At 42.6% G+C, this 25,002-nt stretch overlaps 1 protein-coding gene across 2 annotated transcripts; it reads right to left on the reverse strand.

Moving 5' to 3' along the window:
- Positions 1–1,272: 1,272 nt before the first annotated feature.
- Positions 1,273–24,314, reverse strand: cpne1 (copine I). Of its 2 annotated transcripts, none has more exons than XM_080727741.1 (16): positions 24,243–24,314; positions 19,218–19,343; positions 16,804–16,983; positions 16,117–16,191; positions 15,452–15,523; positions 15,185–15,268; positions 14,583–14,672; positions 10,778–10,876; positions 10,046–10,132; positions 8,997–9,056; positions 7,672–7,805; positions 7,061–7,115; positions 6,908–6,962; positions 6,244–6,377; positions 5,555–5,791; positions 1,273–2,865 (listed from the first exon to the last, which is right to left on the reverse strand). In XM_080727741.1, exons 2-16 carry the CDS (start codon positions 19,341–19,343, stop codon positions 2,764–2,766), a joined length of 1,590 nt encoding a protein of 529 aa, XP_080583867.1. In that variant the 5' UTR covers positions 24,243–24,314; the 3' UTR covers positions 1,273–2,763. The 2 variants fall into 2 exon arrangements, with proteins under 2 accessions (XP_080583867.1, XP_080583868.1); XM_080727742.1 differs by lacking the exon at positions 10,778–10,876 and adding an exon at positions 10,945–11,040.
- Positions 24,315–25,002: the final 688 nt, after the last annotated feature.

Genomic DNA, 25,002 nt, shown 5'->3' on the forward strand with positions numbered 1-25,002 from the left:
TGTGAGTCAGTGTGTGTTTATCTAGTGGGCTAAAAGATGTGTGCGTGCAAACATATATAGAGTGGATGCTTGTTAAGTGTCAGGTGTTTGTGAAGGCAAATAAGAGTTGCTCAACTAGTTCCACACACACGCGCGCGCACACGCACAATAGTGGATGTCTGGCCCCCAGCCCTCCTTTCTCTGTAAATGTCTTATGACTCTACTAGCCAATACGCATTACATTGTATGTGAATTGCATTGAATGTATTACTGATGAACTGAAGACAATAGACCACAATGGAAACAAGTCCCTGGGACTTTTTGTTATACTAATAGCATAACCTTTGACTGCACTACATGTACTGTTAATAGCCTTGTTTATAAAGTATTCAATCACTCTATTATACTGATTTTGATTCAATATGAACTAATTTTGCTGAGATCGAGGGACCCCCTAAATCCCTCCTCCCTCTTCTTCACTATAACATTCTTATTCTGTATATACTATCTAATATTTAATATAGTTATACTATATTATATTATTATATACAATCTTAAACTGTTATATCTATTATTGTTATTGCTACTACTTGTATCTCTCCACCCGACACAGTCGAGTCAGATGGCTGCCCACTAGAGGATGACACAGGAGTAGATTTTCACTCCTGTCACGTCCCACTCCCGCAGAAAAAATCCTTTCCCATCCCAATCTTGGGCCAGAGTAAAAAAATTAATCCCGTCCTGTCCCACTCCTGTAGATTTTTTCCTGGTCCCATCCCGCTCCTGGTCAAAATCACTCCCGTTCACCTCCCGCTCCCGAAAAAAATATGTTTTTCCATTTTGATCCATATTATATTTGATATCATGTTTATTATTATATAATGTATAATTGTATAATGTTCGCAGTTCGAAGACCTCACTTTCCTGTGCCTTTTTCCTCCCAAACTGCTAATAAGTAGCACTGTTTATTTCTGCGGTTTGATGAACTGGTCTAGAATGATTCCCGCTCCTGCCCACTCCTGGTGATTTTCATTCCTGTCCCGTCCCGATCACGGCATTAATACAAATTTGACTCCTGTCCTGCGGGAATCCCACGGGACCCACAGGAATTCCTGTCAAATGTCATCCTCTACTGCCCTAGGTAAGGTAAGGTTGAGTTTTTCACTGGGAAGAGGAGCACACCAGCATGTCTTTACTATAGAAATGCATGGCAGACTATGTGGACACAGCCGCTAATAATGCCTATTCTATCGGGACACAAGTTTGGTACAAAATTCAGTCAAGTCCAAGATGTATTTTGGGATTTCTATATTTTTAATAGGATCTGATTACACAGCATTCAGGTCATAGCAACGTAATGGCACTTTGACTCATATAAAAATCCCTTTCGGCTTTCCAGCATCTTATTGTTTCCAGCATTTCGAAGCATAGATTATACTAGAGATTAGAGATGACAGTGCAAAGGTTTATGTGCAAAGCTATTGGTCAATCACCATAGTTAGAATATAAAGCTATTAGATATGTTCTGCATAGAATTAGTTCGCATAGAGCTGCTGTGTTAGTACTGAGGTGCACAGAATGGAAAGGAATGAGTAAACATTTTGGTCGCTGTGTGTGTGCGTAAAGATGCAAACTGAAAAAGCAAACAGCTTTGTATGACACATTAGAATGAATTACTGACAAAATGAACCTTGAACATTAGACAAAATCACTGATCGGCTGTTTTTCAAAAAATAAACAATCCCTACAAGTATAGCAAGACATTCAGCTGCCTTTGATAGAAAGTGTGACTTTCAAGGCGAAGAATTTTAGAACAAAGGTTAGGGCTAAGGTCTTTACACACTGGGAGTGTGACAAATAAACAATCCAAAAATGCATCTGTGAATACTTCACACCAAACTATTAATGTGGCGACGCCTCATTTATACAGATTAATGCTATATTTCACAGTGGAAAAAGCTACCCTTTTTTCAAAAATAAATTACGTTACTTTAGGGGCCTTGTACACAAAGAACGCCTTTTGAGTTATCATGTTCATAGTGGATATCATGTCCATAGCACTCGCATGCAGCGTTTATTAACACCCACAAGGTTCAAACCAATAAAAAAATACAAAAAAATAAAAACAATCCTGGTCTATGTTATTAGCACAAATAGCTGAAAGAAAGTAAACAAGGGCTACTCATGGTTGTGGTAACGATTCAACATCGGGTCGTAAATGTCCGGGTTGTCAGACACAGCCAGATGGATCTAAAGAGCAGCGCCCCTCTCCAAAAGTTCAACTGTTTCCAGCTTGAAGCGCTCTGGGCGCCGTGGCAAAAACTCAGGAGCGCTGAAGCTCGATGCTTGGGCGCTAGGAAGAGTAGCTCACCAGCGCCTCTTTACCATAGAAATGCATGGCAGAGGCAGACTGGCACTGCCAACTCAAAAGGTGCTCTTAAGTGGGAAAATAAGGGAACGCCCCTTATTGCCGCATTAAACAGTGGATTAAATGAATGTGAACAAATCGCACAGAATAAAACACTCCCATTGTGTAAGGACCTTTAGGGTTAAAAGATACCAAGTGTTTTACGTGTGTGTGTGTGTGTGTGTGTGTGCATGCATGCATCATACTTCAAGACAGGGATTAGCTGAGGAAATTCCAGGAAGCGAAGTTGACATCCTGGTTGGCTGACAGCTATAGCAGTAGCAGTGGTATACATTGATTAATATGGAGTGATAGTGGCACATTGTTGACTGTTGGACAGTCAGGGAATGTCGCTATATGCGCGTTGGGGGTGCGGTTTAGGCCTTGGTGGGCGGGTCCAGGCCTCTCATCTTGAAATAGGACACCACCTGCTTGGGGACCTCGGCCAACACACTCTGAGCCAACGCCTCTTTGGGAGCCTGCAGACATAATAATGAGCCACATTCATTAAATAACCACTATCATAGTAAGTACAGACTAGGCTACACCAGTAAGACTCCCTAATCGGGAGATAAGCGACCGTAGGTCACATGTACACACAAAGAGGGCTGTAACTGCCATTGGTTCCTAGTTGTGTGGGCAATGTGTAGACATACTGTGTACCGATGTGCGTGATTTTAGGGCAAAATCTGTAGGAGCAGTGTCCAAAAATGTGTTTTGCAAGAATCGGCCTCATGGTGGCGCTAGAAGAGGGCCATGTGAGAAATGAGGGGTGGGGTCTCCGCGTTGCCTTGGCGGACGAATAGGTACCGGCCCCGGCTCTCCCGGACGCTCCTAGCCCGAGTTACGGCATTTTATGTGAGCTGCAGTGGAGGGGGTCCTCCACTGGGGGCGCCACCACTTTGGCATCCGTTCTGGAGCACCAGGAGTCGGTGGTCCCCGGGAATTCCCCGTGAGCAGCCATGTTGGAGTGGTCATTTGGTCATTTTTGCACATTTGGTCTTTTTTTACATCTGGGGGTCCCCCAGGGACCTGGGGGTCCCTGGAGCTCCGGGGGTTGTAGTTTGGCAGGCAAGGAGCATGTGTGCAAAATTTGGCATGGATCGGGGCAACGGTTGCGGAGATATGAGCAGGGCAATAGTGTGACGTGTGAGGTGTGACAGACAGACGGACTGACGGACTGACTCACAGTTTGTGCAGGTTTTGATAGTAAGTGCGACCTACGGTCGCAATCAGGGTTCCCCAATTAGTTTTCCCCAAGGGCCAAAATATATCTAGGGTACCAAGCCGAGGGCCACAACATTGCAGGGGGCGACGGTGGCGTTCCCACTACTCCAGCGACAGTTCAGATATCGTCGTTGTGGGTGAAAACCTTGTATGTCCAAAACCGTTCGTTTTGCATTTATCATTTTAGAAACGATTTAAACTAGTGAAAACAGTCGATCTACAAGCACACAACGCGTTGTGTTCTTGTAGATCTGCTGTTTTCACTACTTTTGTGAGACAGCCTTGAATGATGAAGCAGGGCTTTACTTAAAAGGACATACAAATTTGGAGATACGAGGTTTCCACCCGACAATGACGATATACTAGTGTTGTTGCTGCTCTTATACCACCATTATTACTGGGGTTGGTGGGGGCCAGACAGTAGCCCCCCCGGGCCGCAAATGGCCCGCGGGCCGCCTATTGGGGAACCCTGGGCTACATTATCTATCTGATGCAACAGAGGATAAGTGTTCAGATAACTGTCAACCTACTTCTTTAGAGCATGATTCTTCAAACTTTTTTTTTACTCAGGGCACCCTTGTAAATAACTTTTTCATCCATGGCACCCCTGAATTACAGTACACCGTAGAACTGACTGAAAATAACTTTATACTTGACGTTTAACCACTTGAACCCCAGCATTCCTATTCTGGGGGGCAGGTTGTGACGCGTTGTGAGCTTGTAGATCTGCTATTTTCGGTGAAGAGTTGGGGTAGATGGAAAAAAAGAACCCAAGTACAGTGCAAATCAGGGCTGTCTTACTGAAGTGATATTGATGAATTCCAAATATTATCAAATTATTCCGCGGCACCCCTGGACTGGCATCACAACACCTACTTTGGGAAACTCTGCTCTAGAGCAGGGGTCTTAAACAGCCTGGCATGGCCAGATAATTATCACTACGTAAATATTAGTCTGGAATCTCTGTATGGAACCTGCATTTCCATGGGGCAGATTAAAAAAACAAATGTCTCTGGTGATAAACCTGCCCCATATTTGCATACTGGGCCCAGATTGATCTCTCACTTCTTCGGAAATCCAATCACAACTGAGCGGTGCCAGACCAAATCTGCCAAGGGCAAATGTCTTTGTTGCAATGACATATTCATCTGTTTTCCAGCCTACTTTTAACAGGGGGTCGGGACCCCTATAGGGGGGCCTCAGAGTTACTACTGGGGGTTGGCCAAATCTTTGTGTGTTGGGGAACATTAGCAGAAAATAGCAGATCTGCAAGCTCACAACGCCTCGCGCTGCAAGACGCGTTGTGATCTTGGATATTTTCTGAGAGTTTGTGTAGAGGGAACACATAGCTGGCCAAGTACAGAGTCAATGGTCAAGTTGACTAAATATTGATATTAATTAACTCATTCATTGCCTTTTCAAGATGGCCACCAAGTACCAGGATGTCACGTTCCTAAATATCTAGTGCACGGATACATTTTTAGTGCACGGATCGTGCACGCCCATGCCTAGATCATGCACCATATGTGTAGTACTTTTCCACAGGTTTTAAACAAAAGAATCCGCTTGGAAATCCGTTCAGGCATTCATGAGATAGAAGCCTTCAAAGTCAAACAAAACAAACAAACATGGCTGCCATTTTGAAAGATGTGTTTGTTATGGGGCTAAACATGCAATTTCCCGATTGCGATCATGCCTAATACATTTTAGGCATTTTTGGAGAAAAAAAAAAATTCAAAATGGCTGCCAACTCGGGAAACTCGGTACTGAAATAACTCGGGAAACTCGGGCCTGGCATTTAATGAGTTAATTAATTATCTGAAAATAGACATTACCATGAATCCAAACTGTATTTCTTTCATTCTAAAATATAATTGTGGGGACAGTTGGCCCTCGCAAAAGCATAAGGACTTACATTGATGAAAAGGCATAAGGACTTACATTGGTGAAGTCCCGGTAGGGGACAAACTGGACGATGTCCCTGCTGACGGGCTCTCCGCTCTGGGACTTGAGGACGCCGTCGTCTCCGTCCAGCAGCTCCATGGCTTTGAAGTCAGCGGGGCCCACGCCCACGATGATGATGGACAGGGGCAGGCGGGACGCCCGCACCACCGCGTCTCTGGTCTGGTCGAAGTCTGTGATCTCCCCGTCCGTCAGGATGAGCAGCACGAAGTACTGCTGCTCACACACGCACCCACACAAAATAAATAAATAAAACGTGAACATTTGTACCAACTTAAATAGGCCGGGGGGTCGCGAGACATAGCCAAAGTATTTTGGGGGTCGCCAGCCCAAAATGTTGAGAACCCATGGCCGCCCTAACACACAAGCAACATGTCAGTGACTCAGTTTGTTTACTGCTGCAATGGCTGGAGGACCAAATTCCTATAAGCAAATCCCATCTCAAAGTTGCAGAAATGTCCAGATGGCATGATTGTAAAATAACTGAGGGAGTGATCAGTGTCATTTGCTATTGCGAGTGTTAAGCCTGTGATGTGCTTTTATCATTCAGATCAGAAAGTGTGGGAAGGCCAATGTAATAGTGGAAAGTTTGCTTTCTTGATACAAGGTCAATATGCTATCTTGTAAAACAATATGCGTGCGCGCGTATATTGTGCACGTCTGCGTACCGAGGCAGTGTTGCTCTGGGCAGCAGCAGCTGCTATTCCAGCCACATGGTTGATGAGGGGAGAGAAGTTGGTTGGTCCTGACAGCCTGACCTGAGGAAGAGCTGCACGATACGCCTCCACTATGCCCTGGATACCTGTACACACACACACGCACACACACGATTGTATTAATTATACGATACGACTGGAATTATATAAATGTCATTTCTACCATTTTTCTACCAACCCCGTCCCCAACACTAAAGGTGTCATGCAAGGAAAATAGCAGACCCTTATACAAGCTTGTAGATCTGGTATTTTACGTTGCCACTTTGCAAAAAACTACTTTGTCGTCTCCTCATGTTCTTCAGAAACATTATTTTAAACTAGTAAGACACCCTAAGGGCGAGATGCCACGCACCCATGTGCGAAGCGAAGTGCATGCACGCATCCGCCTGGTTGACAGCAGACTGCTGGGGAAGCGCTGGCGCTTTGGCATGGGATCAACTTTGACCCCCCAAAAAATTCACAAACCTGGTTGGTTGTTTAAGTTGGACAAAATGAGGCCAAAAGGTTGCCATATTTTCCCAAATATGGAGATGACTGGGGTCTATCGTCTTGGCGTCAGCTAATGGGGATCCATTCGATAAACAATAGACGTGTGCTTGTGCATGTGTGTGTGTACCTGCACAGTTTGGGTTGCTGGGGTTGAAGTTGAGAGCGAACTCATGATTGGCAGCCTGAGGAAACCATAGAAACACACAACACATGAGACTGGTCCAGATGAATAGAACTGATTTGTGATTGGCAGAATTTAACATAGCTGTGATTGGCTGACCTGGAAATCTGGGGGCAGCTTGGCACCGAATCCAAAAGCTGGAAAGAACTTATCACTGGGGGAGAGAGAGAGAGAGAGAGAGAGAGAGAGAGAGAGAGAGAGAGAGAGAGAGAGAGAGCGAGAGAGAGAGAGAGAGTAATTCATGTTTTCTCATCTCTACTCCATATTCATAGCATACTGTCCCCAGCAAATTCAGTTAATATAACATCAACGTCAGTTTAAAGTCGTCATGAAATGACTTATTACCAAATGTTTTGCGAAGCTTAGCTCAGAAACGTATGCGTGGTGTTTCTCGACCAATGAGACAGTCCCCTCCTCTCAGGCTATGGGATGGAGGGCTCAGAGCAGGGGCCACTGCTTGTTAGTGTCTTGTCGTGCAGTGGGCAGACAGAGAGCTCTGCTGACTGAGGCACGTTTATGTACCGCTCTTCTCACCTCCAATGTTTTCAGATACATACTGTATCTTAATGTACTGTTTGAGTTTAAACAAGTAATGCACAATCTGGCCATCTTCTTGATTTGGACACGGAAGGTAGCAGCCTGAAGTCTGACAGGAAGTAACTTTTAGGCACTTTTGACATTAGAATACACAAAACGATGTGAATACTAACGTGTCATAGTCCTGGATGACCAGGCCCACAGACCAGGTTGCAGACAGGTACTGGTTCAGACCATCAGGACTCATGTAGTGCAGCGAGTTTGGAGAGCGAGGGTCTCCATTAGACCCTGTGAAGTCTATACCCACCTACACGCACGTACGCACACCACACACACACACACACACACACACACACACACACACACACACACACACACACACACACACACACACACACACACACACACACACACACACACACACACACAGAGTTGTTGGTAGGGATGAATGATATTGACAACATTGCATATTTTGATAGTTTGATAGCCAGATATCTCAAATGATTGAGAACCATTGCCATAAAGTGTACCACATGCGATTACCATTCCATGATGGACTTAAATTCATCTTGCATCTCAACCATAATTTATAATTACATTTATTATTTTCTGAAAATATTCCAAGGTTATTCTATGTTACATTATGATTGTCTAGTGCCGTCTAGTGGATAGGAATTACATGATTCCACTTTAATAAATTTCTATTCAATGTTTTTTGGGCCAAGGACCCCTTAGCAGAGAGAGATGAAGCAGGGAACCTGCTACATATTGCATTTTGTACAAAATTATACTGCATCACCACTTAAACCCTTTAATTAGTTGACCGCATTCCCAAGGCCACAACCTTTCACAACTCATCTCATTGCGACGTGTTGTGAGTTTATATCGGCTATTTTCGATTATTGCTCCCTCATAATAGGGATGCCATGTTTCAAGTGGTTAAACCATTTTCTTTATTTTTAGACATTTTCATACCCCAAATAAATAAAAACATTATTAACATTCTGATCATAAAATAAATTGGTTGTAGTAACTCTGAGGAACCCCTAGGCTTGGTTGATTGATAGATTAATCGATTGATTACTTTATTAGTCAAAAATCTAAACAGCATGTGGTACAGTAATAGCCTGGGTTCCTGACTCAACTCCACCCCCTAGTGGTGGTGGCGGTGGTACGCAGTGCGGAATTAGTCTGAGCAACACCAGACAAGTACAGTAAGACAAAAAGCGTAACACAAAACATAGCATAAAGAACACAATAATACATCATACAAACACTATATGTACAAAGGAGATGGGATGTTACATTTACCTCCCCTTGTGGTCTCCAAATTACTGATACGGATAGATTTGTATTTTCTTTTTCTTTTTTTCAACCACTGTCTCACATTCTTTAATGGATGGTGTCAGGGCATTCCACATTTTGGTGGCAGAGTAGTAGAGTAGTCTAGTTTTACAATGTTAGTAGTGACTTAAGTCGATGACAACAAACTACATACTGTGAAGTTGATCTGACAGCCTCCCATCACATAGTCCAGGAAACTGTACTGAGTCACCAGCTGTACACGTACACGTACACGTACACGCACACACACACACACACACACACACACACACACACACACACACACACACACACACACACACACACACACACACACACACACACACACACACACACACACACACACACACACACGCACACACACACGCATAGCGGAGAGAGAGATAACAAACACCATTAACTTCACTGACTCAAAAATAGCCATAAATAAACCCGATACGGCCATATATAGGCATGTCACTATGACTCAGACATAACCATAAATAAACCCCATATGCCCAAAGGTACAGTGTATATATATATTAAAAAAAAACATTCAAATATCAATAATAAAAACAGTATATGTACAGGGTAGGGGAGACAAGGGGGGTGCTCACTTCTCGCCGGTCTATACCTATTACTGAACAAACACTCTATATAGCAATGTTTGTTCTCATAATATAGAGATTTATTTTTTTTTTTTTTATCCCACGATTTTGTAACCCATTTTCACCCAGTGCCAATTGCCTATGTAATCCTGGGCTCTGCTCTCCCTCTGCCACGCCTGGGCCCGGACAAACCTCATGCTTCCTTCAATGCATGGGTAGTCCAAGTTGTTTCTTTTCACCTGACAGGGTGGATTTCCCTGGGATGGACGTAGCAACCAGTTCCTTTCCCCTCCATCAGGCGCCCTGGCTGGCCAGGGGGAGGCATTATTGAGACCAGGATTACTGCATGTTTTTGTGAGGGTATCAACCCTAGGAGACGCGGGGAGAACATGTAAACTCCACACAGAAAGGCCCTATCGCCAACCCCACCTAGGGTGTGGGCGCTGATGACGCGGAGGGAGGAACACGTCCCCAGCACCCACAGCTTCCCCCGGCGGGAATCGAACTCAGGACCTTCTAGCTGTGAGGCAAATCGCTAAATATTCTTTATAAAAAAAAGAAATCACAGGTTAAGACTGCCATTAACACTGTGGAACTGTGGGTAATGTAGTCTTACCTTGCAGCTCTTGACAATGACCACCCCAGAGTTCTTGTAGCTCTTCTTCTTCTTCTGTTTGTCAGCATTGATGCATTCAAACTCCACCTGGACAGACAGCAACACACTCTACAGGTCACACAGGGTACTGTACACACCAGAAAGTACTCATGTAAGCATGCCATTAACTTGTCCTTGTGATTCCCAAACCAGTTTTTCTTTTGAGAGCGCTTGTTTTGGGTCACATCTACAGCTTGTAGATCAGCTATCTTTGAAAACATCTGTCAGATTTATAATAATTATAGTATTATGTTATTGATATTTTGATGCCAATTCATTCCTTCAATTTCCAATAAGATTGCATCTGATTTCCATCAATTTCCTGATTCACAAAAAAGTGTATCTAGTGGTGAAAATAAAGTTCCCCCAGGACTACAGTGTGTTGGGAAACCACACTAATAATGTCAATTATCCATAAAGTAATTTCAAAGAAAGGTCTTAAATAATTGTAGTAGAGTCAAAAGTACAATATTTGTAGTGGAAACAGAATTATAAGAAAATATAAAGTAAAGAAGTACCTAAAAAAAGAGTACTTGAGTAAAGTATATAGAATAGGATATAACATCAGCCAATCACAGCGCTTAGGGAAGGGGTCTAGACTAGAGAACAACTGACTTGGGAATCGCTGACATGCAAAATGATTTAGAAGCTTGAAACAGCATGCAGGAAGAAGAAGGCAGGAAGTGACCTCACCGGGGAGCCATGCGCTGCCTTCTGCAGCCCAGAGACGTTAGTGGAAAAAGAGCCGATCAGATCATGAGAACCATCGTTGTCATAATCTGAACAAGTAACCTAAGAGAGGAGAGGAGAGGAGAGGAGAGGAGAGGAGAGGAGAGGAGAGGAGAGGAGAGGAGACATACCACTTTGTTGTTATTCTGGAGAAGCTGGTTGGTTGTACAGCTGAACTGTCCTATCTCATCTGAACTGGTGTCTTCATCTTTATCATAACACACTACCTGAAGTGTGTGCATATGCACACACACAAACAAACAAACAAAACACACACACACCATCACACATTAGAATTATTTGTTTTTATTAACCGCAAACAGAGCAAAAGCAAATGGTGTAAATACTGTCCAGATGGGAGCATTACAGATGGGAGCATTACACACTGGCCTTGGAACAACTTGGGATCCCCCGGTTAGGTGCCGTACACACAAGCCCGTTTGCTAGATACAGGGTTCCCACACATTTTAACCAATTCATTTCCAAAACTTTTCCAAAACTTTTCCAGAATATTTAACCCAATTTCCAGTACTATATAACAATAATTCAGCTCAATAACAAGTCGCTTACCCCTATGCACAATGCCCAAAGACAGGTAGTGTATGCCAGTGGTTCTCAACCTTTTCAGGCTGTGACCCCCGAAATAATCATATTTTAACTGGGGACCCGGCACCCTGACGAGCACTAAGAGTTGAGGAATTTTCTATAACACGTTTCTATTGTGAAAATAGCAGATCTACATGCTCACAACGCCTCGCGTTGCGAGGCGTTGTGAGCATGTAGATCGGCTATTTTCACAATTTCTGCCTCTAATATTTGACAATTTGGCCATGTTTAATTTGTCATTTCAGAGGTATTAACACAATCAATAACCAAAGACAATGCATAGCTATTTTTTCCAGGACCTTCCAGGACCCTTGATCAATTACAAAACTTTTCCAGTACTGGAAAAATATTTTTCTAATTTCAACATATTTCCAGGAATTTCATGACCGTGGGAACCCTGTAGATAACGCGTCAGATATGCTGTCCATTTAGACGACCACAGTGTTTTCGGGGGTTGAAAACGCAAACAAAGTGAAGCCTCTATCCAGAGTGGAAATACTTGAAGATGCGCCTCCTCGCGTTTCCAAGTAAACAGGCAAGTTACAGGGAATCCGCAAAACGTGTGCTGTCGTGGCTCACGCTGTGAAGCCGACAGCCGTGGAGCCTGCACACTTGCCGTGGTGAGATATGCCAGTTAGTGCGTCACCGCCACCTAGCCACATGGCATGCACACTACAGCCTTTCATTCACTCATGCGTCTCTGTGTGAATGCAGAATAAAAACGCAACAGGACGTTTTCTCTAGAGACCGTTGTCGACTAAACGTGGCCTTAGTAGCTGATGTGGCCTGGGGAAGAGAAGTCTGGAATTCTCTGCCCTTACCTCCGTGAACTCCAGATAATGCTAAAGGATGGATGGATGGATGGATGGATCCATGATGGCATCACATATTTTCCAAACCAATATACACAACAAGCAGGTGGCTACAGCAAGAATGGAATTTCAGTCATGTCCTAGCTAGACCAGAGGTTCCCATATAAATGGTATGCTTTGCTACAATGGTGTGTCCTCCAGGTTAAAGATAGTTGTAGCTTATTTGACTTCTGTTGTCCTAAACCATGTCCTTTGTCTTTTTTTTTTTTCTGTTCTGTTGTTTTCTTTCTTTTTTTATTCCTTCTGGGCTCTCACTTCTTCTCTGTAGGCTGTTTCATCGGAGTCCAGGATCCAGTAGCACAGGCAGTGTTCAGTCCTACATCTGAGCTTGGTGATGAGCTTGGAGGACACAATGGTTTTGAATGCTGAAGAACTGCAGTCAATGAACAGCATTCTCATGTATGCTTTCCTCAGTTCCAGGTGGGAGAGGGCAGTGTGGAGGCTGAGGTCTTTGTCTGTTCACCCGTTGTGCCTTCAGTAGGCCTGGGAGTTGGACTTGAAATCATTATCAAGATTTTCCTTGATTACGATTATTGAACGATAATCTTTTGAATCCACACATTGGTAAAACAAAGTATAATATGTGGTTAATGGGACTAATGGATTTAGTAAATTATAAAGAAATCTATACATTTTGGGGGTTAAATTCGTTGAGGCAGGACCCCGTGTGCAGAGGAATTTGAGACCAACATTGGTAAACTTTGCCACCGTAGGCCCGAAAGCGCCAGGAGGCACAACAGCAAGGGTCGGCAGTGATTGCTTAAAACCAAAACGTGTAATTCAAAATTCCAGCGGCAACGGCAATAATTAGGTGATTAATAAGCTATTATTTTGAAAATAAAGATAAACTAAAAACACAAACCATATACACATAGCAGGTTTAATATGTGACACATTAAATAAAAAATATTTCTCTGCAATAGCTTTATATTTCTCTTTGTAAAATGCAGCAGCCTCACACCCCTTCTCTTACTCAACTCCACACAAATTGGCTCAAACTTGACTGACTGCAGGTGAAGGCCAATACCCTGTTTTTTTCTTCTTCTCTTTTTCTTTTTTATACCACAATTTTTTGTAACCCATATTTTTCACCTGGTGTCAATTGTCTAATGTAATCCTGGGCGCTACACTCCCTCTGCCAACCTGGGGAGAGCAACAGACTGACCTCATGCTTCCTTCAATGCATGAGGAGTCCAAGCCGCTTCTTTTCACCTGACAGGGGGGGGAGTTTCCCCGGTAGGACATAGCACGTGGAAGGAAAACGTTATTCCAACCAGTTCCTTTCCCCCTCCATCAGGCCAGAATCTAGAACTTCATCATCCGAAATGTACTGAAGCTTTGTGCTGTTGAGTTGCATACACGACTGGTATTCATGTATGCAGTGACCCTGAGGGCTAATAACACTAATTCACTATAGAATATATTTTCACAAACATTTGAGAAGACACATTTCACCAAAGAAAATATGACAGTTAACTAAAGGCAACATTTGAGAAAACACACCATTTCACAAAATTGCATCATTGCACAGGATTATTTTTCTTCTATTCCAGTCACAATGAAGTGAATATGTTGAAGCCCAGCCATGAAACATGAAGATCTTTGAGCAATAATACATGGCATTTGCATTTAAGCTTCAAGTATTTTAATGGCTTTTAGATTATTAACCTTCCAATCATAATTATGATTACTATTATGTTGTCATATTGTTTTGCAGAGCATGCCACCGAGAAACGACACATAAACCCCTTGGCTTATTGATTCTCTCTGCATCAGTGCTGATATCTTTGTGTGTTGAAAGTCATTCTCCACATTAGTGCTATTTCCTAAACAATTAGCACATGATGTAGAAATGCGATTGTAAACCTCTGGTCTTGCTGTTCTACATACAGCCAACCAGTTGGAGAAATAGCAGACTGAGGCTTTAATCTTTGCTTTTATGAAATAGTAGATACCATTATGTTTTTTTTATGGAAGATGCTTCTGAACAACTTCAATTTACTTAAGCATAGAACATGTGTTCTATTGCTAGTTTGAGCCATTCTACGCTTTAATCTCATGAACAGAACAAATCAGTCCTAGTGAATGTGTGCATGCATGCATGTGTTTGTGTGTGTTTGTGTGTGTTTGTGTGTGTGCGTGTGTGTGCGCGTGTGTGTGCGCGTGTGTGTGTGTGTGTGTGTGTGTGTGTGTGTGTGTGTGTGTGTGTGTGTGTGTGTGTGTGTGTGTGTGTGTGTGTGTGTGTGTGTGTGTGTGTGTGTGTGTGTGTGTGTGTGTGTGTGCGTGTGTACCTTGATAGGTTTGTCCAGGTCAGAGCTACAGAAGGTCTGCATAGGAACAGTGAACTTCTTCCATGAGGGAGACAAGTTGTTCTTCACCACCTACAACAACAACATCATCATCAACAACATCACGACCACCATGTTTAATACAACCAGATGGGAAGGTATTGATTTAGTTTTAGTCATATTTTAGTCATCTGAAATGTTTCAGTTTTAGTCTAGTTGTAGTTCACTAAATATCAAAACACTTATGTAAGCTAAATCTACAGTTGATTTAGTCGACTAAAGCATATTTTGGTGGGCCGTGATGCGTCAAAATGCCTGATTTATACATTTTCTGGAGCATGACACGTGCGCATAAAATAACTTGTTCTACTGGATCTATTCTGCAAATTCGTCTACTTTTTATTTGTCAACAAAATTGTTAATATATTAAGTCATAGTTTTTGTCATCATAGCTTAGTTTTTATTTCGTTTTTGTTAGTGAAGAAATGTTTTGGTCGACAAAATTAACACTTTATCATAGCCAATGAAAGGAATGGACGTACAGACTGATGCAGCAACGTTTTTTTTGTCTTTGTTATTGAACTCTAGCTACCCAGCATAGTTACCTCTGTCCTGTAGACCAGAGTCCACTGTCCTCCGTCTCCTTGCTTGAAAAACTCCAAGAACGGATCCGACTTTCCAAACATATCCTACACACACACACACACACACACACACACACACACACACACACACACACACACACACACACACACACACACACACACACACTATTAGTTAAAATGCTTGATGAGGAGAGGGGAGGGGAGGGGAGGGGAGGGGAGGGGAGAGGAGAGGAGAGGAGAGGAGAGGAGAGGAGAGGAGAGGTTTACCTTCTTATCGAGTCCTTTGGCCTCCATCTCCAGAACAATCGCTCTCTTATCTTTCACCTCCTCGGCAGTAATCTACACACACACACATGCACGCACACAAACACACACACACACACGCACACGCACACGCACACACACACACACACACACACACACTTTGTAATCGCTCTTTTGTTTGGGTTTCCTGTGGCTCGAGTTTGTGTAAACCTTTTCACAAGACCTGCAATACCAAACGTAACCAGTTGGTGTCACACTTGACTACGGAATATGAGAGACCATACACATTAAGCTGTGTTAGACTGTGAGGAGATGAGTTATCAGACCTAAAGCAGAGAGAGGTTATGAATTGATAGAAGTCAATCATTTTATAAACACACACAGCTGAGTGTCTTGGTGACAGCTGATAAAAGACCAGAATCCCTGACAGTGTCATCACTTGGTCTGTAGTCTATCCAGAAAGACTGTTGACTCACACAGTTTTAAATGCTCTTGCCTGTAAATAAGTCCTACAGTAACAATTGACCGAGCATACTATCTAGCTTGCTGCTGAGCAGAAATGGAAATTCAAAAAGGGTATTTTTAAAATATGTGTAAATAAAATTTGAAATAAAACCAACATTCTTTTTTTTTTTTTTTTTTTAAACAGTGATTTTTTTTTACGGTACCGTGATTGTTCCCTTGCCGGCAGGTTTGCCTTTCTTCAGCTGAAGAGGTCTGGTGACTGTTTTACTGGAAACTATCTGAGAGAGAGACACCCAGATAGACAGATTACTTACATGATAAAAAAAAAAGGGAAAAAGAAAACGATTCATGTTTTAAAGTTCATGATGAAGGAATGAGAAAATTATTATGAATTAAAAAGTTCAAAACAACCGAAATGAAGCAGAGTTTACATAAATTATAGTATTATTGTTGGGGCTGAAACCTTATCTCCACTCCATATCTACTACACACAGCATGTGTGAGCTTGTAGATCATGTATGACACATTTCTGATCAGAAAACAAATGGTTTTGGACATGCAAGGTTTGATTGATTGATTGATTGAAGACTTTATTAGAAGTTTGCATAGGAAAAGGTACAGTTTCATGACGGTACAGTTCACTGGTACAAGGTCTACTAAAAGGAGATCCATGAAAAGACTAAGCTTATTTCCACTGGAAACCATTGAAGTATCTCATATAACATTGAATGACAGACAAATAGAACACAGTACTATGCAGTAGATATGTAAAGAAAAACAAAAAACAAAACAGTAAGTCTAAACAAACACCTGGTACTGCTGGTAGTGACAATTTTTAAATTCACATATAGTTCCCACTCCACTACATGAGGGTTGGTTTGATTGATTACCTGTCCCAGGGTTAGCTCCGCCCCTCCCAGGAAGTCGTCATCGGAGAGGTCCTTTGACTTGTTGTCGATGTCGTAGATGGACAGTTTGAGTTTCTGAACACTTTCAAAGTGATACTGAACTGTCAGCCTGCTGCTGAAGGCAGGAGAGTTATTGTTCATAATTCTCTCTGTACGCCCCAGCTAGATAGAGAGACACAGAGAGGGGGAGAGAGAGAAGCATGTTATAATGCTGAATGGTCATCTTAACCCTAAAGCTGTTGTGACACTGGCACCTGACTAAGACCTATATAAATGGCAGGCAACCCTAACCCCTAAACGTCAACTAAAACTCAGACGACAAAAATATGACTAAAACTAAATCAAAGCTTGCTGTCTTTTTCTTATCCTGTTACTGTCTAATTGTCCTGTTGTTTCATCTGTACATTTTGTGATAATCTATTTTTTTATATTTCTGAACTAAAAGGAAAAGCTTAGCTACAATAAACAGAAAAGTAACACTGACCCTTAGTCACATCTCACATGTATTCTGTAATAAACAGGATGATCTGTGTCACCTATTGCCACATTGTGCTCATATTTTGCCCTATCGCACCAGATCTACAAATTTAAAATGGCTCACTAGGAAACAAGTTGTTAGCTTGTAGATGTAGAATGGCAAGGATACCATTGTGCGATAGAGTGTAAACAAGTCTTATAACAATCTATTTCAAAATGCAATGTCAAGAAGGTTTTAAAATGTGTCTGCTCAATCTGAAATACTACATATCTATGTTTTGGTCATTTAGTGAATTAGAGTGAAAGCAGAATCATGATCAGCAATGCAAATGTTTGAACAGGCCACCAAGCTTCTCTTATCTAAATAAACATAATAATACATGTAGTTAATGTGAAGTTTATGCCAAGCAGCTGTATTATCCACTAACTAAATATTGAATCGGAACTACAGGCAGATAATCTTAACTACTTCATCTTATCTGTCAAGAGACAGGTTTAAACAAGCAACCTGGTCTATGAAAACAAGACCAAAAAAGCTGACTAGGTGGCTTGATCTTACACACATGGATTCCCAGTTTTACCACATGAACCCTATATACATCTGGCTATTTGAAAATAGACGATCTACAAGCTCACAACGCATCCGCATATTCGTGACGTGAGCCTGTAATAAGAGCCTTTTTGATTTCTGCCAGGTTGTGATCCCACATTATTATTGACTGACAAGGATCACTCAAATGAATTGAAAGATTGACAACAGGAAGTGATGCCCATAATTCACACAAAGCCTCATGGGACACTGGAAACTCATGGATATATGTACATGTATTGTGATATAGGTGTGTGCATGTACACACAGTGGGTAGAGACAGTGTGTCAAATACACCTTGATGATTATAACAGCAGCTGCTGGGGGCAAATATTTGGATGTGTCACACTTTGTAAACAACACGTTGTGTTAGAGTCTGTCAGTGAAATCTGATCTCCTAGTTGTAACCCAGTCAGTTGGCTCAGAGTAATTCGTGGTTTTCTATGTTTCACATTTTATGTGTAGGACTGCAGCCAGAGGCAGCTGCTGTAGCCTGTGTGTTTTACAACAATCACACACTACCGTCTACAGTGCATCCCTGGCGTCAATTCCCAACCAAGCTGATTGCACGGCTTCTTTTATACACATATTGCTTATTACTAATGCTATACAAGATGGATTTAGGACAACATCTTTGGCCTTGGTTGCTGTTGCGGACTTTTTTTTTTTACTTCATAAAATCTAACACTGGAAATTTACACTGGACAGAAACCTAGTGCTAATTTCCGGCTATCTGGTGCTAGAGGAACACTCTCTATATGAGGAAGGAAGGGAGTTGCATTATATCTCATTATCTCAATCTCAGTCACAGGAAATGTTTACTGTACACAGCGTACTCTCTGGCAGTTTCTCTACTTCTCACATTCTATAGAATTGTACCTCAAAGGGCGTCACCCATTTTAAACTATTTTCAATTTCTTCATATAATTGGTCCTCACTAAGAGGATTTCTGTCAACTCTGTGTCTCAGAGGAGGGCTGTGGACAGGGGATCGATGATGTCACTGGTAGACAGGTTTCTGAAATGTCCAAAGTCCTCCTCTGACACAGAGAGTGAGTAGTAGACAGAAATGGTACCATCTTGTAGTGAGCATTAGAAGTGGACCATTCATATGAAGTTGAACACCCCACTGGTGAATAAATACAAGCACATGCACCCACAAACGCACATGTGCATGCGTGCAACCACACACACACACACACACACACACACACACACACACACACACACACACACACACACACACACACACACACACACACACACACACACACACACACACACACACACACACACACACACACACACACACACACACACACAGCTTGTACCTCTTCCCATTTGTCTCCGGCACTCTGCAGCAGAACACACAGAGGGTCCGACTTGGAGCCGACATCCTTATCCAGCAGATTGGAACAGGAGACGGTCAACTCTACCTCACTGACACAGTCTGTCATCTGGAGACAGTAACACACACACACACACACACACACACACACACACACACACACACACACACACACACACACACACACACACACACACACACACACACACACACACACACACACACACACACACACACACACACACACACACACACACACACACACACACACACACACACACACACACAGAGAGAGAGAGAGAGCAAAAGACAGTTAGTTACATAATAATGTGATGACTCACAGTTGTTGTAACCACATGAACCGTAGCGTCTATATTCTAGGCCTTGGGTAATGTCCAACACATGTGCATCCCAGTCTCAGGAAAAAAAAAGTGGGAAACACTGACTAAAGACCATCCAAAAAGGAATGAGGAAGCCAGGGAGTAAGGGAGACCAGAGACCAGAAACGGGATGAGACAGTTAACCATGTGCTCCATGAGCTAAACCACTGCTTCTTAAAGTGGGGTCTGGGATCCTTGAGAGGGGGTTCCAGGGGTCCTACTCCCCAGCAAGATTAGTTAGCATCAACCAATGTAGCCCTATACTTTAAAATCTGTCTGTTTGAAAATAGCCCATCTACAAGCTCACAAGAAAGGTCTTGTGAAACAATCTAGTGAAATCGTTGTGAAACATTTGGTATCATTTTGAAATTGTTGAACGCCACAAATCTTTTCTGGGGCTTGTCCCTTACTCCCTCACTGGCACAAAATCTTTTTCAGATGGAAGTCTGCAGCCAAATACATCAATGTGGGGGTCCTTGACATGAAAAGGTTTGAGAATCACTGAACTGAACAACACCAGGAAAATGTAAACATCCGGGACAACGCTCAACACGTCCCAGACTCTTCTCTCTTCTGGTTCCCAAACTGTGGAATAAACTCCAGTCCTCATTGTAATGAGAACTGTGCAGACTAGCTCCCAATCTTCCGTCGTAATCTGAAGACTCACCTCTTCGGACTCCACCTTGGCTTAGCCCCTAGCACTTGGCCTAGCCTTGACAACTTTGCTAAAATGTACATTTTAGACATAGCATGTTATGTAGACACGGCATCCTATAGTGTGTATCGTTTCAATGTACAGATTATAGATTTTTTGGTTATTCTACTGTTAGACTGATGATAGGTTCTTGGTTTACCTATGATCCTAGATTACTATTTCTATGCATTTGATGTATTACCATCCTTGCTTACTGTAAATCGCTCTGTCTGCTAAATGCCTAAGTTGTAAATTGTAATACAAGGGTCTTCAACAGGGGGTCCGGGACGCCTAGGGGATCCTCAGAGTTGCTAAAGGGGGTCCTCCAAATCTTTGTGTGGTAGAAACCTTTTTTTCTGCCTTTTTCATATTAACCACTTGAACCCTAGCATCCATATTCTGAGAACTTTAGCCAAAAATAGCAGATCTACAAGCTCACAACGCCTCACGCTGCGAGGCGTGGTGAGCTTGTAGATTTTCGGCAAAGAGGTTTGGTGTAGAGGGGGAAAAGAGCAGACTAAATACAGGGTGAAAGGTCAAGTTTATTAAGTATTGACGGTTCAAGCGGTTAAATATCTGAAAAGTGAAAACACACACATTGACATGAATCCAAAATAAACTAATGGTTGTGCTGTCAAACGATGAAACTATATGGAATCTATGAAAAGGTCATGGGGGTCCCTGCTTTGTCTCTCTCTCAACTAAGGGGTCCTTGGCCTGAAAACGTTGAAGACCCCTGTTGTAATGGATAGAATAATGTCTAATGGCTAAGAAGACAATGGCTAGTTGCAGTCCTACCTGGAGCGTCATGGTGGAACGCCTGATGCTTCCAAGAGGATTAAGTGCAGTTAAGTCACAGGGATATAAATACTACTTACTTCCCAGCTACACTGACTGACCGTATAACGCTGCTTCTCTGAAGAACATGTTCAACTGTATGGATCCGAGGGTTTCTGACGTTTTGTACATCTCAACTTCAAGGCATATCTGCACAAAATAGCCTCTATAACACATCTCATCACACTGTAAATGTTTATTTGGATTTACTCATGTATTTTTTTCATCCTTTCACCTAGCCGAACCTACGAGCTCACAACGTGTCACAATGGAACCTGTTGTGAGCTACTGAGCTTATCTTTTTATAAAATATATACTCTATATTTGTAACCCATTTAGGCCTGACCTAAGTTTTCTGAAAAACAATATTATTCTAGCCTGATTTCAGACTCAGCTGAAGCTTGAGTCTGACATTGTGCCCTGTTTGAGCGATTTCTGGAGGGGAGGGACTTTGACGGCACGGATTGGTTATATTTGTTAAACCTACCCCCCCCTGGCTGGAACCAGGCTAATATTATTCAAAAATTAGCCTACAAAAACAAATATGTTCCTGCATACTGTACATGTACTGTAATACACAAAAATGTGTTCCCGGCCTGAATGGGTTTGGAAACCACTAGTAGAATCGACTAGTGGTTTCCAAACGACGATATCGACTCGATATCAGTGTTTCTTTTACATTTCAAGGACCCCATAACTCTGTGAGAGTACAAAATGGAACCACATGGACCCTTATTTGTACACTCTCAGAGTTACAGACATAAGGGACCATTTCGTTCCTATCTATCAATCATTTACCTGGGACGCTGTAGAACCCGTTCAAGGACACCTGGGGCCCCCGGGCCCTATATTGAGAACCACCGATATATGACACTGTTGACACGAATGCTGAGATTGAGAGGAACTCAGAACCCTCAACGCAATGACAGTAACAATGTCAGCATTTATGCCCCTCCTTTAGCTTTCCTGTCTGCTAATTTGCTGCTAAAGCTGTTATGAATTATTACCTTTATCTAACGTACCCGTGGCAAACATGGTGAATCACTCATCTACTTTATCAGATATACTGACTGTATGTGCACAATGATACGAGATGCATGGTCTATTCCTCCCATTCTGTTCTTCTCCTTGTCTCATATCTTCTGGTCACGTAATGTGTCCAAACTTTCCATAGTCAAATACTGTAAATTCTCTATGAGTGTAATAAACTTGTCGTGTGACACTGCCCTGGTGTCCTCTTGTTCTGCGTGCACGCGACTCAGTTGAAACATCACTCGCCACCCTTAGTTTAGAGGGAGACTCTTTAGGGACCACATGGTTGGGTTGGTCAACCGAAATCACAAGTTACAGTAGAAATCTGGGTGTTTCATTGGACTCCTGGTTGAATTTTAACAATCAAGACTGTAGTGTTTTAAAGGCAGTATTTATTTATTTTTTTAATCATTTTTTGTCAATTAAACAGTTTTCATCTCAAAAGGAACTAAACAGTTATCAAACCTGTCTTGACTGGCTTTGGTGGCTTACTGTATTTTCCTGTTTTGTGTGAACAGTGACATGATCCAATTTTGTTTACAGATGGATCACAATTATGCAGCTGTTAGACTTTTAAAATATGGATTAACTCTACAAGACAACTCTGATGGTCACTGATAAATCTGTTCATTGCGAGGTCGCATTTACTACCAAAACCTCCACCGGCTGTCTGTGAGTGAGTGAGTGAGTGAGTCAGTCAGTCCGTCACACTTTTGCCCTGCTCATATCTCCACAACCGTTGCCCCCATCCATGCCAAATTTTGCACACACACTCCTTGACTGCCAAACTACAACCTCCAAGGACCCCCGGAGCCCCAGGGACCTGGGGGTCCCTGGGGGACCCCCAGATGTAAAAAATGACCAAATGTGCTCACACGTCACACGTCACACTTTTTCCCTGCTTATATCTCTGCACCCGTTGACCCGATCCATGCCAGATTTTACACACACACACTCCTTGCCTGCCAAACTACAACCTCCAAGGACCCCCGGCCCTGGGGGACCCCCAGATGTAAAAAATGACCAAATGACCACCCCAACGGGGCTGCTCACGGGGAATTCCCGGGGACCACCGACTCCTGGTGCTCCAGAACGGATGCAAAAGTGGTGGCGCCCCCAGTGGAGGACCCCCTGCCACTGCAGCGCACATAAAATGCCCTAACTCGGCCTAGGAGCGTCCGGGAGAGCCGGGGCCGGTACCTATTCGTCCGCCAAGGCAACGCGGAGACCCCACCCCTCATTTCTCACGTGGCCCTATTCTAGCGCCACCTTCAGGCCGATTTTTAAAACACATTTTTGGACACTGCTCCTACAGTTTTTGCCCTAAAATCACGAATATCACTACACAGCATGTCTACACTCATGTCATCAACATGGATCAGGAAGATTTTGGAAAAACACATTTTTGCCCTATTTGTGGAGATAAGCCACCTACGGTCGCTTATCTCCCGATTAGGGAGTCTTACTGGTAGTAAGATATTAAGACATCATATTTTTTTATATTTATTTCATAAATGGGGGACAAATACATATATTTTAATTACATTTAAGGCCTCATATTTCTAAATTGGAAACAAATTCCTAGACAACATATGGCTGTCATTATGGGCATAAACAAGAGGTTGAAGGTTGATATGATGTGCCGTGCATGTTTCTGACTATTTTCCAAAGCATACACTTATCTTGTCTTTTTCTTTCTTTTTTTCCCCCTTACATTTTGGGAAGAAATTCAGGCATTTTCACATTGAGGGGTGCCCATTGCTCTGATCTAACTCCACAATACCTTCAATCAATGTCTCATAAGCGTTACATAACATTCCGTTCCGTCACATATAGACTATAGCCTATTGTTACTTGACGTTCATTCAGTAATAATAACGTAAAGAATGTAACAGTGGTCGTGGAACAGAAACCCACTGCATCATTTCCTTTTAGGAGGACACGCCCTTGCCCGTTGCTTTCTCTCCATTAAACTCAACACAAACATAAACATAAACATAATGCACCAGAAACACAACAAATAATCAAACGTGTGATGATATAAGTTCATATATTTGAAAGTTACCTTGTTGTTGAAGTTGAAAGATTCTTTCAGAAAACTCTGCGGAACACACAACGCAGCAACGTTGACGTACAAGGCGGAGCCCTCACCCCATTGGACAAACCACGGTGGAAACCTCGCCCACCAGGCTTTACTATTGGACAAAACTGCCTGTCAGTAACGCCCATGGTCACGCCCCACCAAGGATAACATGGAAGAAGGAGATGTCACATGCATCATGTTGTGGCTACTAGGAAGTCAAGAAGACGGGTCATGCTCAAGTTCCCTCAGCCCTCTATGTTCCTTCAATGTTAACCGCTATGCCTAACCCTAACCCTAACCCTAACCTCAAACGGCATCAGCCTCATCTCCCAGTTCCAGGGACCACAGTTATGTTTCAGGGCATAATGATTATGCCATAATCAACTGTTCCCTGGCGTAGGCTGGTTAGTAGGCTACACTATTCCAAAGTGACGGGCTAGGCAAATAAGGCGGAATTTAACCATACAGCTATACTTCACTCATAGTCAGAGTGTTTCGGGCAAAAATCGTGCACTTTATGATAGAAGCTGAAGCATGAAATTTGGCACACAGATAGAACATGCCATAATGGAACATAGTTGGCTACAGGGCCATCGCAGATTTGTCTTGGGAAACTTGTGGGAGCCAATCAAAGTTGGGCTCTCATAGACTTTACTATAGAGTAAAATAATACAAAAAATAAATATGCTTTGATTAAGTAGCATGTGAGGGGTCAAACTATGTATTTTTTGGGATTCTGAAT

The sequence above is a fragment of the Nannobrachium achirus genome, assembly GCF_963921795.1.
Source record: "Nannobrachium achirus genome assembly, chromosome: 6".
In the NCBI taxonomy this organism is placed as follows: Eukaryota; Metazoa; Chordata; class Actinopteri; order Myctophiformes; family Myctophidae; genus Nannobrachium; species Nannobrachium achirus.

What these genes read in the sequence shown, in the direction of transcription:
- cpne1 (XM_080727741.1), bottom strand. Translation starts at nt 19,343, where the DNA reads ATGACAGACTGTGTCAGTGAGGTAGAGTTGACCGTCTCCTGTTCCAAT. An exon ending in CTCTGGTCTACAGGACAGAG is followed by an intron (nt 14,673 to 15,184) that starts GTAACTATGCTG and finishes TTGTTGTTGTAG; the next exon opens with GTGGTGAAGAACAACTTGTC. An exon ending in CCTACCGGGACTTCACCAAT is followed by an intron (nt 2,866 to 5,554) that starts GTAAGTCCTTAT and finishes TTATGTCTGCAG; the next exon opens with GCTCCCAAAGAGGCGTTGGC.